At 50.6% G+C, this 19,336-nt stretch overlaps 3 protein-coding genes across 6 annotated transcripts in view; 2 read left to right on the forward strand and 1 right to left on the reverse strand.

The window, feature by feature from the left end:
* Positions 1 to 9,362, forward strand: ORAI2 (ORAI calcium release-activated calcium modulator 2). 3 transcript variants are annotated; one of them, XM_010721784.3, is made up of 4 exons: positions 1 to 151; positions 786 to 829; positions 2,020 to 2,260; positions 6,731 to 9,362. In XM_010721784.3, the coding sequence occupies exons 3-4, from the start codon at positions 2,030 to 2,032 to the stop codon at positions 7,274 to 7,276; spliced, it is 777 nt and encodes a 258-aa protein (XP_010720086.1). In that variant the 5' UTR covers positions 1 to 151; positions 786 to 829; positions 2,020 to 2,029; the 3' UTR covers positions 7,277 to 9,362. The 3 variants fall into 3 exon arrangements, with proteins under 3 accessions (XP_010720086.1, XP_010720087.1, XP_085097170.1); XM_010721785.3 differs by lacking the exon at positions 786 to 829 and having other exon boundaries at positions 4 to 151; XM_085241044.1 differs by lacking the exons at positions 1 to 151; positions 786 to 829 and adding an exon at positions 1,069 to 1,196.
* ALKBH4 (alkB homolog 4, lysine demethylase) lies at positions 7,926 to 15,974 on the reverse strand. Its single transcript, XM_085241043.1, has 3 exons — positions 15,840 to 15,974; positions 15,293 to 15,490; positions 7,926 to 14,522 (listed from the first exon to the last, which is right to left on the reverse strand). The coding sequence occupies exons 1-3, from the start codon at positions 15,954 to 15,956 to the stop codon at positions 13,881 to 13,883; spliced, it is 957 nt and encodes a 318-aa protein (XP_085097169.1). The 5' UTR covers positions 15,957 to 15,974; the 3' UTR covers positions 7,926 to 13,880.
* LRWD1 (leucine rich repeats and WD repeat domain containing 1) overlaps positions 15,891 to 19,336 on the forward strand; it is a 13,148-nt gene continuing 9,702 nt past the window's right edge. Inside the window, exons 1-4 of one of the 2 annotated variants that reach the window (XM_085241037.1) lie at positions 15,891 to 16,025; positions 16,998 to 17,139; positions 18,463 to 18,697; positions 19,134 to 19,253. In XM_085241037.1, the coding sequence (XP_085097163.1) occupies positions 17,060 to 17,139; positions 18,463 to 18,697; positions 19,134 to 19,253 (435 nt within the window). In that variant the 5' untranslated portion in view covers positions 15,891 to 16,025; positions 16,998 to 17,059. Of the gene's footprint in view, positions 16,026 to 16,493; positions 16,669 to 16,997; positions 17,140 to 18,462; positions 18,698 to 19,133; positions 19,254 to 19,336 lie in introns of those variants that run through there. The other variant, XM_003211688.5, reaches the window with a different exon arrangement.

A 19,336-nucleotide genomic window follows, 5' to 3' on the forward strand; every position in this document is an offset into this window, starting at 1 on the left:
AATCACGTGCCGAGGGGCGGGGCTACTGGCAGCCCCCCCATTTCCTGCGAGTCACGTGGCGGGGGCCCGGCGTTGCCTTGGCAGCGGCGGAGGCTCCGGTACCCGGCGGCTCCCGGGGCGCCGCGCCCGAACCGGACAGCGGGCAGCAGCGGTGAGCGGGGAGACCGGCCCGGCGGGGGGAGCGGTCTTCGTCCTATCCGCGTAGGGGGTCAAAACGGCGGAATCCGGGGTTGGAGGGCATCTGGGGCTCCGGCCTGGCCGTGGGGCAGAAAGGCACCGGCGCGCTGCTCCGCACGGGGCTGAGGGGTGGGGGTTGGGGGGCGGGGGCTGAAGGCCAACGGAGAGGCTGCGGAGCGAGCGCTGGGAGCCGGGCTGCCCACCTCAGCCGTGCCGTGCAGAAATCCCCACGTCCCGGAGGTCGGATGCGGGGCGCTGCCGGGGCTTCCCTTCCTCCGGGCTGGCGCTGGGCGGGATACCGACATCAATACGAGTCGGCGCCTTGCGTCTTCAGCGGCGGTTTGGCGCAGCGGTGACCTGGCACGAGTTTGGCCAGAGCTGAGAAAGAGCCTCCGGGCACGTCCTGCAGCCTCGTGCTGTGCGGTGCTGTGCAGCCCCTCCTGCACGGGTACTTCTGTTCCGAACCCGTAACCTGCAAGGCGGGACCGTGGATCTCCCCATAACTCACCTCTGGTGCAGACCGCTGCCTGAAAAGGGCTTCCAGAGTGAAGGTGCTTCCAGCTGAGGGAACCGTGCGTGTAAAGCGCTCCTTTGGTTTTGTGTTTCAGCCCCCGGAGCCCCCCGCTGCCCCTCCATGCCCATAGGCAGCCAGGTGAGTGCTGTTCCATGGGTTTATGGGTTTCCTTCTGCAGATGTTTACTTACTTGGGGACGTCTCTGGAGTTGCTCTAGAGTAAAAATTCATCGTTGTGGTATTTTCAGTTTATTTTTCTAAGGAAAGAAGCAGCTGTGATTGGGTGTTCTTGTTCTCCCCTTGTAACCTCTGAATTCGTGTTTCTTTTAATGGAATTTGTCCCGGGCTTGATGTTTCCAACATGCTGAATTCCTGTGTGCTTTATGAAAACAAATGGCAGCTCAGAGACCGTCAGCGTCCCAGCGAAAACAAAGCCAGCACCCCCACTCTGCACATACAGGATGCCATCACAGGAAGCAGTGCCGTAATTCTGCCACTCACAGGCAGTCTCACAGCTCACAGTGCTTGGCTTGCAGCTGCAGCCTCGGTCACTGTTCCTTTTGAGCAGTGTGGCTCAGAGCTGGGGGCAGTTGGTGCTTTTTATCTCGGCTGCTTCCTCCAATCTCCTGGCAACCATGACTTGATAAGCCCACACCTGGGAGCTGGGCAAGGCTGGAGCTGTGCTCCAGCAAACAGCACGGTGCCTGTGACCCACAGGTGTGGGGCTGGGAATGATCAGTGGTCCTTCAGGGAGCTGCTGGAGATTCACAGCCAGCAGGAAGTTTCTGCTGCAGGAGCTTGGGAGATCCATTAGTTAACCCCATGCAGGCTTCGTGGCTGCTTTGGACAAGAGCTGTGCCTGTGTGAGCTGAGCAATGGATGAATGGAAAAACTGGTGTCCAAAGGGAGCACAGAGTGAGCCCTGGGCACTTCAGCTGGATGTACCCTGGTACACTAATGCAATGCATCTGGAGCAGGGCACGATGCAGTGACGTTAAACTGCCAACTTAAAACCAAACAGTGGGATGGTGACCATATTTTTAAAGCATATTTTTGTAAAACAAACGAGTGGGGAGGAATGAAAGGGGAAAGTTGAGATGTTGGCTTTGACGTGTAAAGTTGGGTGCTGTGCGACCTCTCTGACCACGCTGGAGCAGTTCCAGGTTTCCTTGTGCAATCCCACCTGGTTCTCACGATCAGTTCTAGCAGGCAGTTGGTTCTGTGCAACGTTTCCCTACTGACTGAGGATAGCTTTGTTCCAACACAGCTTTTCCAGCAGCTCGTTCTGTCCGCTGCCTCGTCCTGACCACGGCTGTTTTATTTCCTCAGTGCTTCCCTCATGATGAGTTCTGAACTGAACGTCCCAGTGGATCCCTCCACTCCTGCTTGCTGCTCTGAGCCTGGCACCAAGGGCATGGATTATCGGGACTGGGTGCGCCGCAGCTACCTGGAGCTGGTGACCTCCAACCACCACTCTGTTCAGGCCCTGTCCTGGAGGAAGCTGTACCTGAGCCGAGCCAAGCTGAAAGCCTCCAGCAGAACCTCTGCTCTGCTCTCTGGATTTGCGATGGTACGTTGGTTTTGCAGGAACGCTTTCTGGATTGTGAAAAAGTAACAACAACAACAAATCTCTGTTAATTGGTGTTCTGTCCCTGCGAAGAAGCAGGGTGTGCTGTGATGTGCTTGGCTGTCCCAAGGCGGTGTGGATACAGGAGCTGCCCATACCTCCCAGTTATCCTCCCAGCCCTTTGCAAACACTGATCCCCTCCCTGCAAACGATCCCGAGAGCTGCCCCGTATCCAAGCAGTGCCCCAAGGCCAGGTGCTGCCAGCTGCACCTGGTCACTGCTGTGGTCCTAATCTCATTTTCTGTATGTTTTTTTCAGGTCATGGTGCCTGTAATAAGGTGGAGGCTGGCTGGCAGCCTGCCAGGGAGCACTTTGCATGGCACGAATAGGGAGATCGTGTTGTGGGAGGCCCCGCAGCCTCGGGCACGACGTCAGAGGGCTGTGCAGCCTGCAGGGAGCCAAACCGAGTGTATTTTTGTCAGTGCTGCCTGTTGGGAGTAATCCCTCGTCCTTGCTGTGCTCTGTGCTTGGGTGTTAGCTGGGAACTATTGCATAGGTCAGAGCTGTGTCAGGGAGCGCATAAATAAACACCACGAGATAGCGGTGTGGTGCTCGGGGCTTTGAACTGTGATGCCATCAGCCTCCTCCTCTCCCCTCTGGTTTTATCCAGAGTGAAATCTCTTCTGGGGAGATTTTCTGCCCAGGAAGTGAGCTGCTGCTGAGGTCTAAGTGCACACATGCAGAGGGCAGGATGTGATGTAAGGGAGCTGCACGGAGGAGATGGGCAGGCTTGAGGAACTTTCTATGTTTTATAGAGTTCTGTGGGTTTTTTAAGCTTCTCCCACCCCTGCATCTCCACCCCCAGAAGATGAATGCTCCTTAGCATTACAATGGGGAGTTCTGTTTTGTTGCTGCCCAAAGTGGAGCAGCATTAAAACATGGCAGTAGGTGGGCGCGGGGTGCAGGAACAGAGGAGCATTATGTGCCCTTGGGTTTTTCAGTCCGTTGTGGGGATGTTAAGAGCTGGTGCCAGGGAGCATCCTTTGCCTTGTCTCTAACAGTATGAAAGCACATTAGCCGATAGGTGTAGTATTATCAATAGACCATCAGCTTAATGCAGTAAGTAGATCCCAAATTGGTGCTTCTCAGAAACTGGCGTTTTTGCAGTAAGGAATTCTCTTTATTAGCAGCCTGGTCACACTGGCCTTCCAGCGGAAGGTGATGCATCTGTTGCTGTCCATAGGTTGGTAGGCTTGTGCTTAGGATGTGAACACTGACTAGTAAGAGTGTGTCTGTGGCCAATGATGAAAGTGGTGCAGTTATTTAGAGTTAAGTGGTTCCCGTGCAGCGCTGTGTGCCCATAGCTATGTAAACAGGTGTCACCCAGGGCTTGGCTATTGCTTTATTTACTTCCCTGTCAGCGTGTGCAATTCCAGCCAGTCCCATATTGGCTGAAAATTATTACAAGCTGATGGATATTTAATCAACAGGCGGTGGCTTTGATCCAGCTCCTTCTGGACAGGCTGCAGAATAATGCAAACCTTCCTCGTTACGCGATGCTATCTGCGGTATTCCTGGCAGAGAGCCGGGCGGGCCAGGAGGATGTGGCTGCTTCCAGCTCCAGTGCTGCACAGAGGGGCTGCGTGAGCTTCCCTGGGTAGACTGCAGGTAAAGGGGATTGAGAGGGAGCATGGGAAATGTTCATTTCCCCGCTGGAAAGAAGAGCTGTTCCCATTAGCAGCGCTTGTCTAATTGCTACAGATATGCATTTGATTTAGAGAAGGGGAAAAGAAGAAGGAAAAAAAAAAAAAAAAGCCCAACAGATCTACTGGAGTGATTGTTTGCACAGACTGCCGAACCATCTGTGTGGATGTAACGTGCTCTATGTGAAGCCATTTGTTATCCTCCTGTGTGATACTATCTGTGCTCGTCTGAATTTCTCAAGATGAGCATCTTCTTTGTTGTGGACAATCTGGGCTCCGGTGATCTTTAAAAAGAAATGATGAGAGAAAAGCATAATAACCCATAATCTAACTTGTGTTTAATTCAGAGCACACGCTCCTTTAGCAAACCTACAAGCGTGAGGTCCAGCAGGGCAATCCTTGAGCTTAACATTAAGCCCGTGCTGAAATCCTCTGCTGCTCAGCAGCGTGCTCAGCGCCTTGCAGAGTCAATCCCTTGAAACCTTGGCTTCTGCAAGGAGGTTAAAGCAGAGGGGGCTGTTATCACAGAGGAGTATAATTGTATTGAACGTGACATATTAATAGTTTGACAGACCATGTAGCATGCTTAATGGTTTTTAAATGGGTTATGTCAGCTTGTCCTCTTTCTCTTATCCCGGTCAGAGGATGACATGACAATCTGTGTGGGGTAAAGCAATAGAGCTCGCTCACCTTGCCAGTGCTTGTTTGTGTTAAACAAACTCTTTTTCTGCCTTGCTGCCCTATCTGGATTGTTGATGTTTTTCTATGAAATACCTCTTACTGAACCATCAGTCAGTGTTAAAAATTCATCGTGTTGCACAGCTGAAGCTGGCCCTAGGGAACAGGTTTGTCTGGGAGGAAACATCCAATTAGCTGCAAAGTGCTGCTGATGTGACACCTAGAAATTGATATGTTGGCATCAGCCAGGCTTTTAGCTCTGATATAAAGCTATGGATTGAACATGCTGGTATGGTTCCTATTCAGCTTGCTGAATGCTGTGTTGCTGGGTGGCACAGCCCCCAGGAATGAATGATACACCTGCAGCTTCTCCTGCCTGGTGTAGCCTGACTGACGATCGCTGTGCTGTACAGGTGTGTCATGCAGGGCACTGCAGCAGAGGATAAGTCTGATCTCCTCGAATCTGTGTGCAGGGAACTGGAAAAGGAACACGAGGTCAGGTTGATGGCTGGGTGTGGGGGGTCTTCAAGATCTTTTCCAACCTAGATGACTCTGATTAGAGGATGAGAGGCGATGGCCTTAAGTTGTGTCAGTGGAGGCTCTGGTTGGATATTAGGAAATATTTCTTCTCAGAAATAGCATTGCTGCGGTGGCACAGCTGCCCAGGGAGGAGAGGAGTCCCCAGCCCTGGAGGTGCTCCAGAACTGTGGACGTGTGGCACTGAAGGATGTGGTCAGTGGGCATGGTGGGCTGGGGTTGGACTTGGGGTCTTCCCCACCCTCAGCAATACCATGATTTTAAGGCAGTGTGGTGTATGCTTTATTTCCATGGACCTTCCTTGCAATGGTGGTGAAGCCAAACCTGTGTTGTGTTGTTTTTTTTCCCTCTATGTGACAGGAGCTACTAACAGGAACCTCTCTAAACAAATAAACAAACAAAATCCACAACCTCATATTCATCACCAGAACAGAGGGCTGGGAATGCCCAAAAACTGTTCCAGTGTTCTTAGCGTCTCTTACATCGTTTGTAGTTGATGTAGGAATAAAACCTGGGCTGCTGCGATTGGCCATTTTCTACCCCACGCACGTGTTGTGTCCTGCAGCTAGCAGATGTGTTCAGACCTGACCTGCTCCCTCCTTCGGGCTGCTGATGATTTCAAGGTAACTGCAGGAAAGACAGCAGTCGTAGCACTGCTTCCGTCCTCCTTAATCCTCTTCAGGGTCACCAGCAGGGACAGCTTAATCTCCCAGTGCCTAAGTAATGTTATAAGTAATGCCAGAGTGAATGGTGCAGATGGTTATACAGTGCCTGGAATGGCTGTTCATACTTTGCTTCATTAAAGTAACTTAAAATGAACAGCTTCAGAGATTTGTTAGCTGATAGGAGCCTGCTTTCCTGAACTAAGAGAATGGAGTTGTCACTGCGCCCATAAGCCAGTAGCCATCCACCTCCTTTCAGTAAGTTATGAGACCTCGAGGGAGATATTTGGGGATATAAATAGCTTGTATCCAGGCATATTTGTAATAAAAACCAACTTAGCGCTCGGAGAATAGAAGGCAGCTATTTTAACTATGGACTAACTTGGATTATTACGAAGTAGCTCTCATTCTTCCCTTGGGAGGCCGGGTAGGCTGGCTGGCAGCCGGCCAGCAGGGCTGCTGCTTCTGCTCTCCTGTGCACTCACCATGTTGAAACTTCCTGCAGCGAGCGGCCGGCGGTGAGCAGAAGAGGAAGGTGTGAGAGCAGTGAGCGGGATGGCTGCCTGCGGGCTGGGTGTGAGCTGCCTAACGAGCTCCTGCTGCTGCCAGCACGGTTTGATGCCATTCGTATGGCTGCAAGGAGGGAGCTGCTATTTTGGAAAACTGCAGCACCAAAACGTGTGTGTAAAGCTTGAGATAGACCAAGCTGCAGACAGCGAGCGCATCATCGAGGGAAACAGGGCCGGCCGTTTAGGCTGCTGTTCTAAAAAGCACTCGAGTGTGTACTTGACCTTAGGTGCTCTTCCTGAGTAAAGATGCTTTCCTGGATTAAAGCCTTGAACGGTGGAAAACCGGCAGCTGTTGAGTAGTGGTTTCCTTTCTTGTTCCCCCAGGTTGCCATGGTGGAGGTGCAGCTGGAGATGCAGTACCAGTACCCACAGATGCTGCTCATCGCGTTCAGTGCCTGCACGACGGTGCTCGTGGCTGTTCATCTCTTTGCCCTTCTCATCAGCACCTGCATTCTGCCTAACGTGGAGGCAGTGAGCAACATCCACAACCTGAATTCCATCAGCGAATCCCCACACGAGCGCATGCATCCCTACATCGAGCTGGCGTGGGGCTTCTCCACGGTGCTGGGGATCCTCCTTTTCCTTGCGGAAGTGGTGCTGCTGTGCTGGATCAAGTTCCTGCCCGTGGACTCCATCCTGAAGAATGACACCACCACCATCCAGAAGCCCAGCGGCCACGCGGGCTGGCAGGCAGCTCTGGTCTCCACCATCATCATGGTCCCAGTGGGGCTGATCTTCGTTGTCTTCACCATTCACTTCTACCGCTCTTTGGTGCGGCACAAAACGGAGCGCCACAACCGAGAGATCGAAGAGCTCCACAAACTGAAAGTGCAGTTAGATGGGCATGACAGAGGCATGCAGGTGGTGTGATGGGGGCTGAGGCCGAGAGCAAAACGCCTGTTTTGCTGGCTGGTGGGGCACACTGGTGGTGGATTGTTTGGAGGCTTGAATATGTCAATGCTAATTGCCTGCCATGTATAGCTGTGGGTTCTAACGCCGGTTCAGACTCTGTGGTCTCTGGTCCTACACGCTTCTGTACTTAAATGGACACTGCCATGGAGCTCAAGGTCAAATCTTTACATTGGTACAGCTAGCCAAAAATCTGCATTATTTTACAAATGCGATGTTCTCTTGCCAAAAGTAAAACTGCATCAGCTGTCCAAAAAGGCTGTGTGTGTGTAGGACCTGTCTTAGTGTCAGAACTCCCTGGCTGTCTGTGCAGCAGCAATTAACTGGCAGTTTGTTTCTAGAGCTGAGCTGGTTAGTGAAGGCATTTGCACCCAACCTGAGGACGTTTGGAAAGCACAATAGGAACTGTGAGTGTTCGTCGCCTTTGCTCCAAAGCAAATGTTCCATAAACGTATAACCAGGAAGAAATCAGCCTTAGCTTTTATGTTCTTTTCTCACTATTCCTTTCCACGCTTCTACAAATTCTAAATGCAAGGGGCTGGGGACTTCTGTTGTTCTGTCTTCAATAGAATCTGTCACTTTAGACTGAACAGATGCCAAGATCTCTTGGTTTGTTTTGTTTTTTTTTTTTCAATAAGAGCCCAGGGAAGGCTTACAGGTGTTTTAGTTTTAACAAGGGCATTCTTAAAACAGAACAGTGACAAAATTTAACGAGATGAAGCTTTGAAGGACTAGAAAAGAGAGTTTCAGGGAGGAAAAGTGGCAGCAGACAGTGGTAGAAACTCGTCCCTGTGTTGTTATGTCCTGTTGGAATGTCTTTTTCTTGGTGTGCTGGAGAGAACAAGTCCCAGTCCTCCGTTTTTTGCTGGTGCTGTTTGTCAGCTGTAGCGTTTGCCTGTTGAAAAGGACTGCTTCCTTCTCCCTGCACCAAAGCAGGCAGCTCCTCTGGGGAAGGTGGAGCTGCAGGGCGAGCCTGGTGGAGCAGGACGCAGTGGAGATCTGTGTGCCATTAAAGAGCTATCACATTTCATTTGGGCTGCTGCTTTTCCAGCATTAAAGAAAGAGACACTGGCACGTCAGTATGACTTAGCAAGGGAAGCTTGCGAATCCTGCAGCATCCTTTTGGACAAAAACTGCCATAAAAAGTATTTCAAGAGAAAAGAGTGTTTTGCAGTCATCAGCTCTTCTAAGAAACATTTCTGACACACGGCTAAAAGAAACATAAGCCCATTTTCTTGGCCCTGATCCTATGCCCATTTCCTGCTCTGCACTCAAACACTGCATCAGAATCTCCCAGCTCCCAGGCTGTGTAGGTTCCTGAAACATTATGGATGTTTGTAATGTTCTGTTTAACGATGGTCCTTTTTTCCTCTGGGATCTGAGAAATCTAATGGCAGCATGTTCCACGTCAGCTTCCCAGAATGGGGAGTACACTCAAATCCCAGTGAGACCTTCCCTGTGCCTCTCTCTGATGAGGGTCTTGGGAAACTAACTCTCATTTCTCTTGTTTACATGTGAGTTTGAGCATTGCTGAACAAGTTGCTTAGCACCATGTCTGTGCCTTTCATCTGTTGTTCTTGCCACAGTTGGCATGTACCATATTGGCTGATGTGCAGCAGAGAAAATAGTTGTTGTGTGTGACATGACTAGCCTGTACTTATGCACATATGCAAAAAATGAGGAGTGTCCTCCGGGAAGTGGATGGTCATGAAATTCATACCATCCCCCAGCAGCCCGCCTCTCTTCCTCCTCTTCTTACCAAAATAAAAGTTAAAGGTTTACGTAACAAAATCAGAGTTGAGTTTTCTGCCAAGTATTACACACGTAGGCTCTTCTTCCAGCAAAATCTCTATTGCGAAGCCAGAGCTAGAGCAGATAGGATTAATGTCATATCTGTACTTTGCATTTTTTTTTCTATAACAGCAGTGGTAATTGGTCTCTGTGCGCTGTGGAGCCCAGGAGGTTTGAAATCAGTTGTAGAGGAAAGTACTGTAGCATTATTTTATTTTATTTTATTTTTTTGTAATAAAGAAATTGTCAAATTTCACAGTGTGTACGTGATGCTGTGACAGCAGTGCAGCTCATATGGAAATATAATAAATTTCAGCAGACAGAGAAATGCAGCAGACTGTGCTTTGGCTTTGCAGAACGCCCTGGTGAGGTGAGGCTTTGGTGGGTTTGGGTTCACAGCAGGCTCAAGGCTGGAGAGGGGATTGCCTCACTCCACAGGGAATCAGGGGCTTCAGGTGGTTTCCCAAGGGTTTACACGCTTAAAGCTGCGTAATGCTGTGCTTTCCTCAATTTGCTCACAGCTTTGATTTCTGTTTCTCTCTGGGTCTTGGGTTCTCCCCTTCCATGGGAGTATTTTTGCTTTTTGCCACCTGGGTTCTCATCATCTTTGTGCTGTACCTCCTCTTGTTCCTTTCCCAACAAAAGCACTCAGTTTCTCACCTCTTCTTTTGACTTGCTTACGTTTTCAGTGCTGTTGGGTCCAGACTTGCATTGCAGTAAGATCTCCCGTGGTACCAGGTACCAGCAAGCAACAGAAACTTAATTAATCTGTAAATGAGTGGGGACAGTGTGCCTGTCCAGGCGGCTGCTTCTGTGCTGCGGTGCCAGAAAATCTTCCCTGCTTCTGCTGCTGCCCCATGGCTGGCAGCAGGACTCCATCAGTCAAGCAGGGAGATGCCTGCCTTTCCGCACTGTGCTGCTGTCCTCCAGCTCATGTTTCGTGCCTGGCCTGAACACCTCATCCCAGTCAGCCCCGGGTGTCTGTCACCGCTGGGTCTCCAGGTATGCAGCAAGCTCAGGGGTGCCTGTGTGGGTGTCCTGCTCCTGCACTGGGGCCAGGATGGTGTTTGTTTGCTTCCTGCACCAGCCACGGGCCCTGCGGTGCTGCCCTCATCCTCAGCTCTCCTCACAAGCTCTCATTTTGCCCAGGCAATCCCTCCAGTCTGTTCAGCCAGGTCTCGGGGCTCACCTTGCTGCAGGGAGCAGCCACAACCCTGTCCCAGGTCTTCTGTTTCTTGGGGGCACTTATGCCAGCAGCAAGATGCCACAGTGTGCTGCAGCCCTGCCTCCTGGAAAGGGGAGCAAGGGGTAGTGCAGCTTTGTGTCACCCCACGGCTGCTTCCCTCATTAGCAGGAGTCCAGCCTGGCCACGAGCGCAGGCAGGCACCCAGGGCAGTGTCAGGTTCTCTTGTTGGCCCGGCTTGGTGGCAGCTCCTGCTCCCTGATCTCCCTATTTTTAACATAGACTCTCAGGTCCCAACCCATCCCATGGCTTTGGTGGGCAGCAGCAGCCTCAGCACTGATGCAGACTGAGCTATGCCAGCCCTGGCTGCCTGGGCCCAATCCGTGTGACCAATGGAAACGATGTCAGGGCTCAGAGCAGAGCATGCTGTGCCTGGTGCTCCAACATGTGGAAGTGCTGACAGGGAGGTGGTGGAGCGTGCATGTCCTGGTGCTGAGGGCCCAGGATGGCGAGGGCAGCTGGGTACTGGTGGGCTGCAGGGCTGGCTGCTCCCATTTAGTGCCTTTCTGTGGTTTTATGTGGGATTTCACCATGTCCCACCTCCCTTCCCTAAACTAACAAAAAGTTTCAAGATTCCCTATTTTCACAGCTTTGTTATCTTCTTCCCTTATCTTAAAGCAGCTTCCTCAGCAGCCTCCCCGAGAGCCACAGCCTCGAGCTCAGGCTCAACACAGCCAGGCCTGTGCTTATCTTCTGATCATCCTCTCACAGGCTGCCTCCTCTGCATGATGTCAGACAAGAAAGTGGCTCCAGCAGTGACGCACTGGCTGAGCTGAGAAACATCCAGTGAACAGCCATGCACAGGGCTCACAGCTCACCTCCAGGCTGTGACCGCCGGTGCAACGCTGACTGTTGCACACTAGGAGAGAACAGACCTCTGTATGCGTGCTTCACCAGCTCTTGGTTTCTCTCTTCATGAGCAATGCTTAATGTAGAACAAGGTATGCATCTCAGTTGTGAGCAAAGCCAGATAGACGTGCTAAGTTTTATGCTTCTTGCTGATTTCAGGCTGGTGTTTTTTTGTTTTTGTTGGTTTTTTTTTTCCCTGAAAGATAGCTGAAGTCCTCCAGCATCCTCTATGGGTTAATTTGTGTTTTACCTCTTGTTATTTAAAGCTGAGATAGATACTACACGTGTCCTTTTAAAACACACGAGGAGATATCAAACAGGTGCACTTGCTTTTAATGAGAGAACGGTTCTTGGCACGTGTTTTGCAAGTGCTAATCAGGGTTAAAAAGACAAACAGCTCTGATAGGAATGCCTATAATTTGAAGTTTGTCATACAATAATTATACTAACAGAGTGGGCAAAAGTACTTTGAACACCTAATTAATTAAATCCTCCTTATGCTTTTCTTAAATTTCTGCAATACTGATAATCCAGACCTGACCATTAATATCCCACAGCACAATTATGGCTCTTTAGGAGACAATGTACATAAAGTTTTAAAAAGTCAAACAGAGCCAATGTGTTTGTGATTGCAATGTGATCTGTCTGAGGTGGTGCCTAGGAGAGCGTTCAGCAGGTGAAAAATATAAAAGATGGACATAGCAATAACTGAGTCGTGACTACATTACTGTTTTGGACAGTAAAACCATCTTGATGAAGCCCTCAGTTCCTGGCTTACAAGATAATTATTTGCAGATTTTGAACTGAAGATATCGAGTAGGCAGGGCTGGAATTTTCTGGCAAGAGCAGCAGCTTGCTGTACATCTCAAAGAAAAATTCAGCTAACAAATGCAGAGCACAAAATGAGATAAACAATATTAGTTCATTATCATGGCACACTGATTCATCAGCAGCCAGCATCTGCTCCCATTGCTGAGACAACGAAACAGTGGGTACCCGTGCCAGAAGGATTCTCACAAGCTGAGAGCACGATGGAAATGTAAAAGGGAATGTTGGAAATAATGGTCAAACATTAATGGAAGCAGTCGATTGCTGTATTTTGCTATGTGCAGAGCAGATTGCTGAAGAGGCTGAGCACCAGAAGGCAGCAGGGTGGTGGTAGATGAGGTCTCAAGGCTTGCCCTACCTGCAGAATGGGTTTCCTTGCCCAGGGTGGCTCCCTGCTGAACCCCAGCAGTCTGCCAGCCATCTCCTGCTTGGCCCAATGTCTTTTAGGAGCAATGCAGGGCCTGGGGACAGCATGCTACTGAGCCCGTGGGTATTGGCAGCACAGGGCTGATGGCACCAACCTGCCTCAAAAAGGTTAGGAATTGCAATTTTGAGATTTCCGTGAGAATTTTCTTCTTATAAAGCTCAGCTGTCTCACTGCAGTGACAGCCTTCTGTCAGAGAGGGCATGCTGGAACTGCTGCTGAGGCAGTGATGCTGTGGTATGGGTGGAGGTTTGCTGTTTAGGACTGCCCACGGAAGAAGTGCTCGCTGATCCCTGCTGCAATCACTGTGTAGCTGTGTCCACAACGGCTTAAATACAGGGCTAAACTAAAACAGCTTCATTGCAGCCTTGAAGGAGCATAGCAATAATCATTTCAAATGTCCTGATTCACCTGATTTTTAGTAACCTAGTTTAGTTGGGCTGAGGAGCTGCCTCCTCCGCAATGCCTGCAGCAGAGGGCAGTCTGCAGCATGAATGCATTACTGCTATGTTAAAAACCATGTGCTATGCCAAGGAAGTACTTCTAGGACAGGATATAGCTGTACAAGGATGCTGAAATCTCACCTAAGAAACATGCCCCTTTTCTTAACAAAACCAGACAGCATTGCAAAGTATCATTTCATTACTGTATCTGTGACAATGCTGAATGGTTTTGATGATACGACTGTGTATCACGCTTCTTCCACAGCACAGCTTCATTTTCAAGAGCACAGAAGTTAGTTCTGAACAGACAGATGGCCCTCAATCAGCGTCTGCTACAAGTGATGACTTGAATCTTAGGTACAAGGTATGATTCAAACCTGACTGCTGGAGGTGCCAAGAAAAAAAATGACAGCCACTGGTGCTGCAGTCTGTTGCCCAGCTTATTCCCAAAATCTGACTCTCAATACTGAGAGCTGACAGCAGGGTTCAGAGATGACAAACGATCAGAAAATAACACAGTCTGTGTGAGTCTCTGGTCTGATCTCTGCCCAAGCTGTCTCTGTGGAAGAGTCAGCATTGGCCCTCTGCAAATGCAGCTCTTTGGTCCCAGAAGATATAGGTCACACGCAGCGTTTATGGCTTATCCTCACTGTTAAAGTATGAATCTTCAGCAAAGGATAATTACTTTAATTAGTTCTTAGTGTTGTACTATCTGTGGAGAGATGCTTGCCTGCCCCCTGGAGAGCTTTTCTCTCAAGGAACAATCTGAAGTGGGTGAGAAGACAGGTGTGTCCCTGGGCCACGGGTAACAGTAAAGCAGGATGACGTAAGAGCTGCCATTGCCCAGGACAGTCTTCACAAAAAACTGTTTGTTAACATCCATACATACCCAGTTTCTTGTGTGCACTCCAAAAAAAACAAATTCTACAAATCCTGGTTTTTATTTTTCACATTTCTTAAGACACAATTCTAGCAGCCCTTTGCTGATCACACCGGTGTCCCTTGAAAGGAAAGAGCTATCTCCAGCAGTTCTTTACCCAGCTCCTCATGCCTTCCTCCAGCACTGAACTCTGCAGACAGCTCTCTGAATGTGACACACACTCGCCGATGCTCGATATGCCTGCGGTGAATGGCGTGCTTCCACTTGTAGCGTGCCTCACCATACAGCACCACCAGAGATCTCCTGGGTAAGTGAATGGCAACAGTCACTTCCTTACTTGGGACAAGCCTTGGGGATAAAAGGCAGCTGCTTCCCTGTTTGCCTGAATTCTCGCATGATGACGTTTGTGTAAGAGATCCAGGGGGATTTAATTCCCCATTTTCATTACTGAAAGTAGGAAATAATTGGATGTTGTCCTCTGAGTCACAAGACATGGACAGCACGGTTTTTGAGAGCAAGTTTAAGCTAACCAGACGCTCTCCCCACAGCCACCAATCATCAAAATGTGGGTCAATGGCAGAACCTCTTTCTGGCCTGTAGTCCAGATTGCATTGTTCAACGGGCATGAAACCACCTAGCACAGAGCAGGCCTCCATCTGTGCCACAATCTTTTTACTAAAACTTGGCAAGCCAGTAAAGCCACCAGCTTTCAACCTCTGTTTCTTGAAGTTCACTTTGGGTCCATAATCCTGTTGGAAGAGGGGGAAAAAAACAGCATTGAAGGAAAACCTGGGACAAGACCTGAGGCTATGATCCCTATGGGGTCACGGCTTTTGAGTTCTGTTCTCTTCCAGCAGCTCCTCACCAGTTTCCAAAATCACAGAACCATTAAAGTTGGAAAAGAGCTCTGAGACCACCAAGTCCAACCATCAGCCCATCCCCACGTGCCCAGTGAGCCGTGTTCCTCACTGCCACATCTGCCCTTTTCTGCAAAACCTCCAGGGATGTTGACTGCACCGCTTCCCTGAGGAGCTGACTTGGACAGGCTACATTAATCTCTCTGGGATTAGGTTTCTTAACTGGAAAGCAAAAAAAAAAAACCAAACAAAAAAAACCACCAACCCTTACTTCTCTCACATAAAACTGTGTGAGCTCTCCCAGGGAGGTTGTGGATGCCCCATCCCTGGAGGCATTCAAGGCCAGGCTGGATGTGGCTCTGGGCAGCCTGATTTTGGTGGTTGGCAACCCTGCACGTAGCAGGGGGTTGGAACTGGATGAGCATTGTGGTCCTTTTCAACCCAGGCCATTGTATGATTCTAAGATTAATGCCTGAATATGCAACGTCCGGTACTGAACGTCACTAGAATTTGCTTCTGCAAGCAGCTGATTTTAATCAGCAGTCATTCTTGTAATTGATTTCAGAAAAAGTTCCCGAAGAAGAGCCGTTAATGAAATATGTAAGTGGATTGGGTTTGAAATGCAGAGGGATCTAAGAAGAAATGTGCTTGTAAAGACAAACCTGTTTCTTTCGACCAGACTGCGAGGGCTTCCATTCATCCCGGTCCATCAGTTCAACCACCCCCACTTCTTCATCCTCGCTAATGAACTCCTCCGCCAAAAACACCCCTGGGAAGGGAAATGCCCAGCCAGCAAATGAGGAGTGCTCATTGCCCTCAGCTAAGCCCGTTGCCGGACAGTAAGTGAAATTATCCTCCCCCTGCGGAAATAACAAGAGATGACAAACACGTGAGGGGGGAAGCTCTCATAACGAGTCGTTTCCCTTCATTACCCAAAACCTCAACGTGGAAACCGCCTGCCCGGCCCGCGGAGGTGCGAGGGATGCCGAGGACGGCCCTTCCCTGCCCTGCCGTGAGATCGCGCCTCCGCGCCGTTTCTCTGTAGTACCGTCTCCGTCCCGCAGCGATGCTGGAACGCAGCTGACGCCGTTCCGGGCCGTCGCGCCGCCCTCAGCGATGCGCGCCCAGCGCGGGGGTCCCGCCGGTTCCGAAGGACCGCGTGCCGCCCCGCCCCCCGCCGGCCCCGCCCCGCCGCCCCCTCCCCGCTACCTGTGTGGGCGGAGCGGCCTGCGCGGGCCCCTCGCAGAGCAGACAGGAGCGGATCCCCTTGCAGCCGCAGCTCGGCCCCGCGCCGCCGCTCGCCGCCGCCTCCGCTTCCTCCTCCATCCGCCCAGCCGAGCGCGGGACGCGGCCGTTCTCTGTCCCCGCCCGCCCTCGCGGCCCGGCCCGCTGCAGGTGAGGGGCGGCACGCGGGCTCGGTGCAGGCCGCGCGGCCGGGCCGGGGGCGGCCTCGCTCTCCCGGCATCCCTCGCGGCGCCGCCGGGGCCCGTAGCGCTGCTGTGCGCCGCGGGGGCCGCTGGGAGCTGTAGTGCCGCGCGCAGCCGGGGGCGCTCCGGGCCGCGGCGCGGCGGGGCGTCGCGGGGCACCGGCCGGAGCGGAGCGGGGCGGCTTCGCTGTTCCCGAGCGCTTCCCGGGGGCGGCCTGGCGCGGGCCTCGTGCCCGCAGCGCGACGCGGCCGTGCCGGGCCCGGGGCGAGCTGCCGCCGCGTTCGGGCGCAGCCTTTTTGTTTCCCTCCTCGAGGCCGTGCCGCAGCCCCGTGCGAAGCACCGAGTGCCGAGCGTCCGGCGCCCGTCTGTGTGCGGAGGGATGGGGGGACGCGGCTTGGGGCGGACAGGGCAGAGCTTTGTGCCGGGTGCAGATAGAAGTTGCTTACAGTAAGGGCGGCACGGCGAAGAAACGGCCGTACCGAGCGGCGGGCGTTGCTGTGGGTGGTAAATAATCCCGAGTTTGAGGAACGCGAGGCTGCCAGCAAGGAGTCCAGCCGTGCGGGCAGCTCTGCGTTCTGTGTCGCCTCCCCCAGAGGACGCGGCTGCTGCAGGTGAGCTCGTCCTGAGCGCTGCTGTGGGGCAGTCCTCGGGCCAGAGCCTGGCTGCACAGCACAGCCCTTAGTGCTCAGAGCCCTCACGGTGCAGACATCTCATCTGCAGTCAGCCTGTCGCTCACGGAGCGAGCTTTTGGGACGGGCTGGGTGGGCTCATTCGGGGTGTGTGCCCACCTTAATGAATAGCCCCGGTATTCTCACCTCAGCCGTAGAAAAAGAGCACTTCAAACTCAGCAGCAGAAGCAGTAGCCAACCTCATCACGTTTTTTTCTCCCCTTTGGAGTCGGTTGCAGAGGACTTCCCCTTATCCCTGTTTGTTTTCCCAGGGGGGCTACGAGAAGAGTGCTTACAGCTGCTTGGTGATTGCAGCTGGAGGTTGAAGATAAACATGTCAAAAATTACTACAGAGCTTCTTTTGGAAAGAGCGGTTCCGAAATCCACGAGGCTCCGAAAGATAGAGACACTGAAGTAAGTGCACGCAGGCCTGTGGAAAATTCCAGATGAATTCAGCATGGATAATCCTCCTTTCAGGCATTTCTACTGAAATAAGAGAAATCATGACAAAGCCCGGAATTAGAGATGGTGTTCTCAGTGCAGGATCAGCGAGCTGCCACAATTACTGCCTCTCTTCACCATATGTATTGTTTCCTGGGTTCTGATTTCCTTATGCTAAGAGGTGTTCCTTCCTTCCTCTGAAACCACTTCTGTCTTTGGTAGCAGTTGCCCAGTGTAAATAGAAGAAGTGGTTCTGGTTGGATCTATGGGATTTTCTAAGTGTTTTGGCATTATGTCCATTCCCTTTATTTTCTCCTCCATCACTTTGCTCTAAATCCAATTATATTACTATCTGAAACATTGCAGAAGGGAAGAATGAGCTGACATACTTAGCAGCCTCTAAAGCAGTTTTATTGCTCAGGCCCTCTCAGAGGTCACTGAACATAATAAATGTCTTTCCAAGTGGTAAATAGCAGTGGGGTATTTTTTAAATTGAGAGCTGGTCACTCCAAGTGACTCATCTAGCTGATTTCTGGCAGGCATCTGTGTTGTTTTTGTTGCTGGTGGAGGAGCTCTGTGTTTCATGTGTATGTACAAGTGACTTCTTTTAGTTTGTTTTGTGCTGAAATAATTGTTCTCAGGGAAAAACTTGAAAGTTTATCCATAGAGTGTAGGTTGCAGGAATCTGGGTAACAAGGTTGTGTTCAGGTGGCTGAAGCAGTGAATTTCTAGAAGTAGTTTTCCCATGCAGCTACATGCCATGATTTTGAAGGCTAATAAGTCCATTTGGGGAACGCTGTGCTGAGTCTCTCCTAGTCCTTGTCTGTGTCCCAGCCCCAAGTGATGCTCCTGCTTGGAATCACAACACAGCAGTCACACTTGTGTTGCAGCCTTTTCAGCCTTTTGTGTGTGCTTTGGCTGGTTAGGCTTCTGAGACAGAAATGATCTTGCTTTCTAAGTTAATGTACCTGATTTATTCACATTTTCTGTGTATGGCCCTTTATTTTCTAATCATTATACATGGAGATTCTGTTTGTTAGAGGAACTCAGGCTTATATCCTCAGGAGACCCTGGCTGAGAGTGCTGGAAATTCCCTGTGGGCTTCAGCTAAATGGTCTGATCAGACCTGCACGATCCTTCCTGTAATACAGTTTTCAGTTTCTCACTGAGGAAGGGTGCTTTTTCCCTTCTCAAACCAGACTGAGGGGTGCCCCAAGGTATGACCTTGTACCCTGTAAAAGTCAGCACTCCTTTTGCACTGAGATGCAGGTAGCTGATGTTCTCTTTTCCTTTCAGCCTGTCCAAGCTGCAGCTGAAGACCGGAGACTTAGATCCACGTTTGTTTTCACGTCTGAGGCATCTACAGAAACTGGATCTCTCTGATAATTTATTGGACAAATTTCCCAACAGTCTAACCCTGCCTGATCTGCGTGTCCTCAACTGCAACAACAACCAGCTGGAAGATGTCACTGCTCTGAAACAGTTCCCTCTGCTTGAAGAGCTAAATTACGAGAACAATGTGTACCTCACAGTGAGTTATTTCCCATTCTTACAAATATTACATAGAGGGGCAAATAAGCAGCAATTGTACCTAGTTCTTATGTGTTATTCTTAGGCAACAAGTGGAGGCACCTTAGAAAGCACTCAGTGCTTTTATTCCCCAGGATGTGAACAGAATGCCATGCCTTGCAGGCAGGTCAGAGCCCAGTTTCACCACCACCACCTTGTGTTGGTGTCAAGTACTGCAGAAGTGCGAGGCACTTTGCATTGCTGAAGATCCCAGCTTACAGGGGAAGCCTAATTTACAAGTAAAAGTTATTTGAGTCAGAAATACTGAGAAGATTTTATGGAGTATCCTTTCTCACATAAATACATTCTGCTCTTCCTTGGGTTGTATTTTAATAAGGAATAAGTGAACTGAAGCAACCACCATGTGTACAATTTTTGTAACTCTGCTGTCTTTCTAGCTCAATGATGATTATAAAGTGATGTTTCTTTTGCAAAATCTTCGGCTGCTCAATGGCAAGGACATAACCAAGCTGGCTAATCATGTGAGGCGTGTCAATAGCCGTAAGCTGACCAGCAAGGTAAGATGGGCAGTATTTTCTTCACCTGTGAGCACCTGCAAAGTAACTAAATACCACGCCACAGTATGGGATGTATTTTGAAT

This window comes from Meleagris gallopavo, chromosome 21 (genome assembly GCF_905368555.1).
Source record: "Meleagris gallopavo chromosome 21, MGAL_WU_HG_1.1, whole genome shotgun sequence".
NCBI lineage: Eukaryota > Metazoa > Chordata > Aves > Galliformes > Phasianidae > Meleagris > Meleagris gallopavo.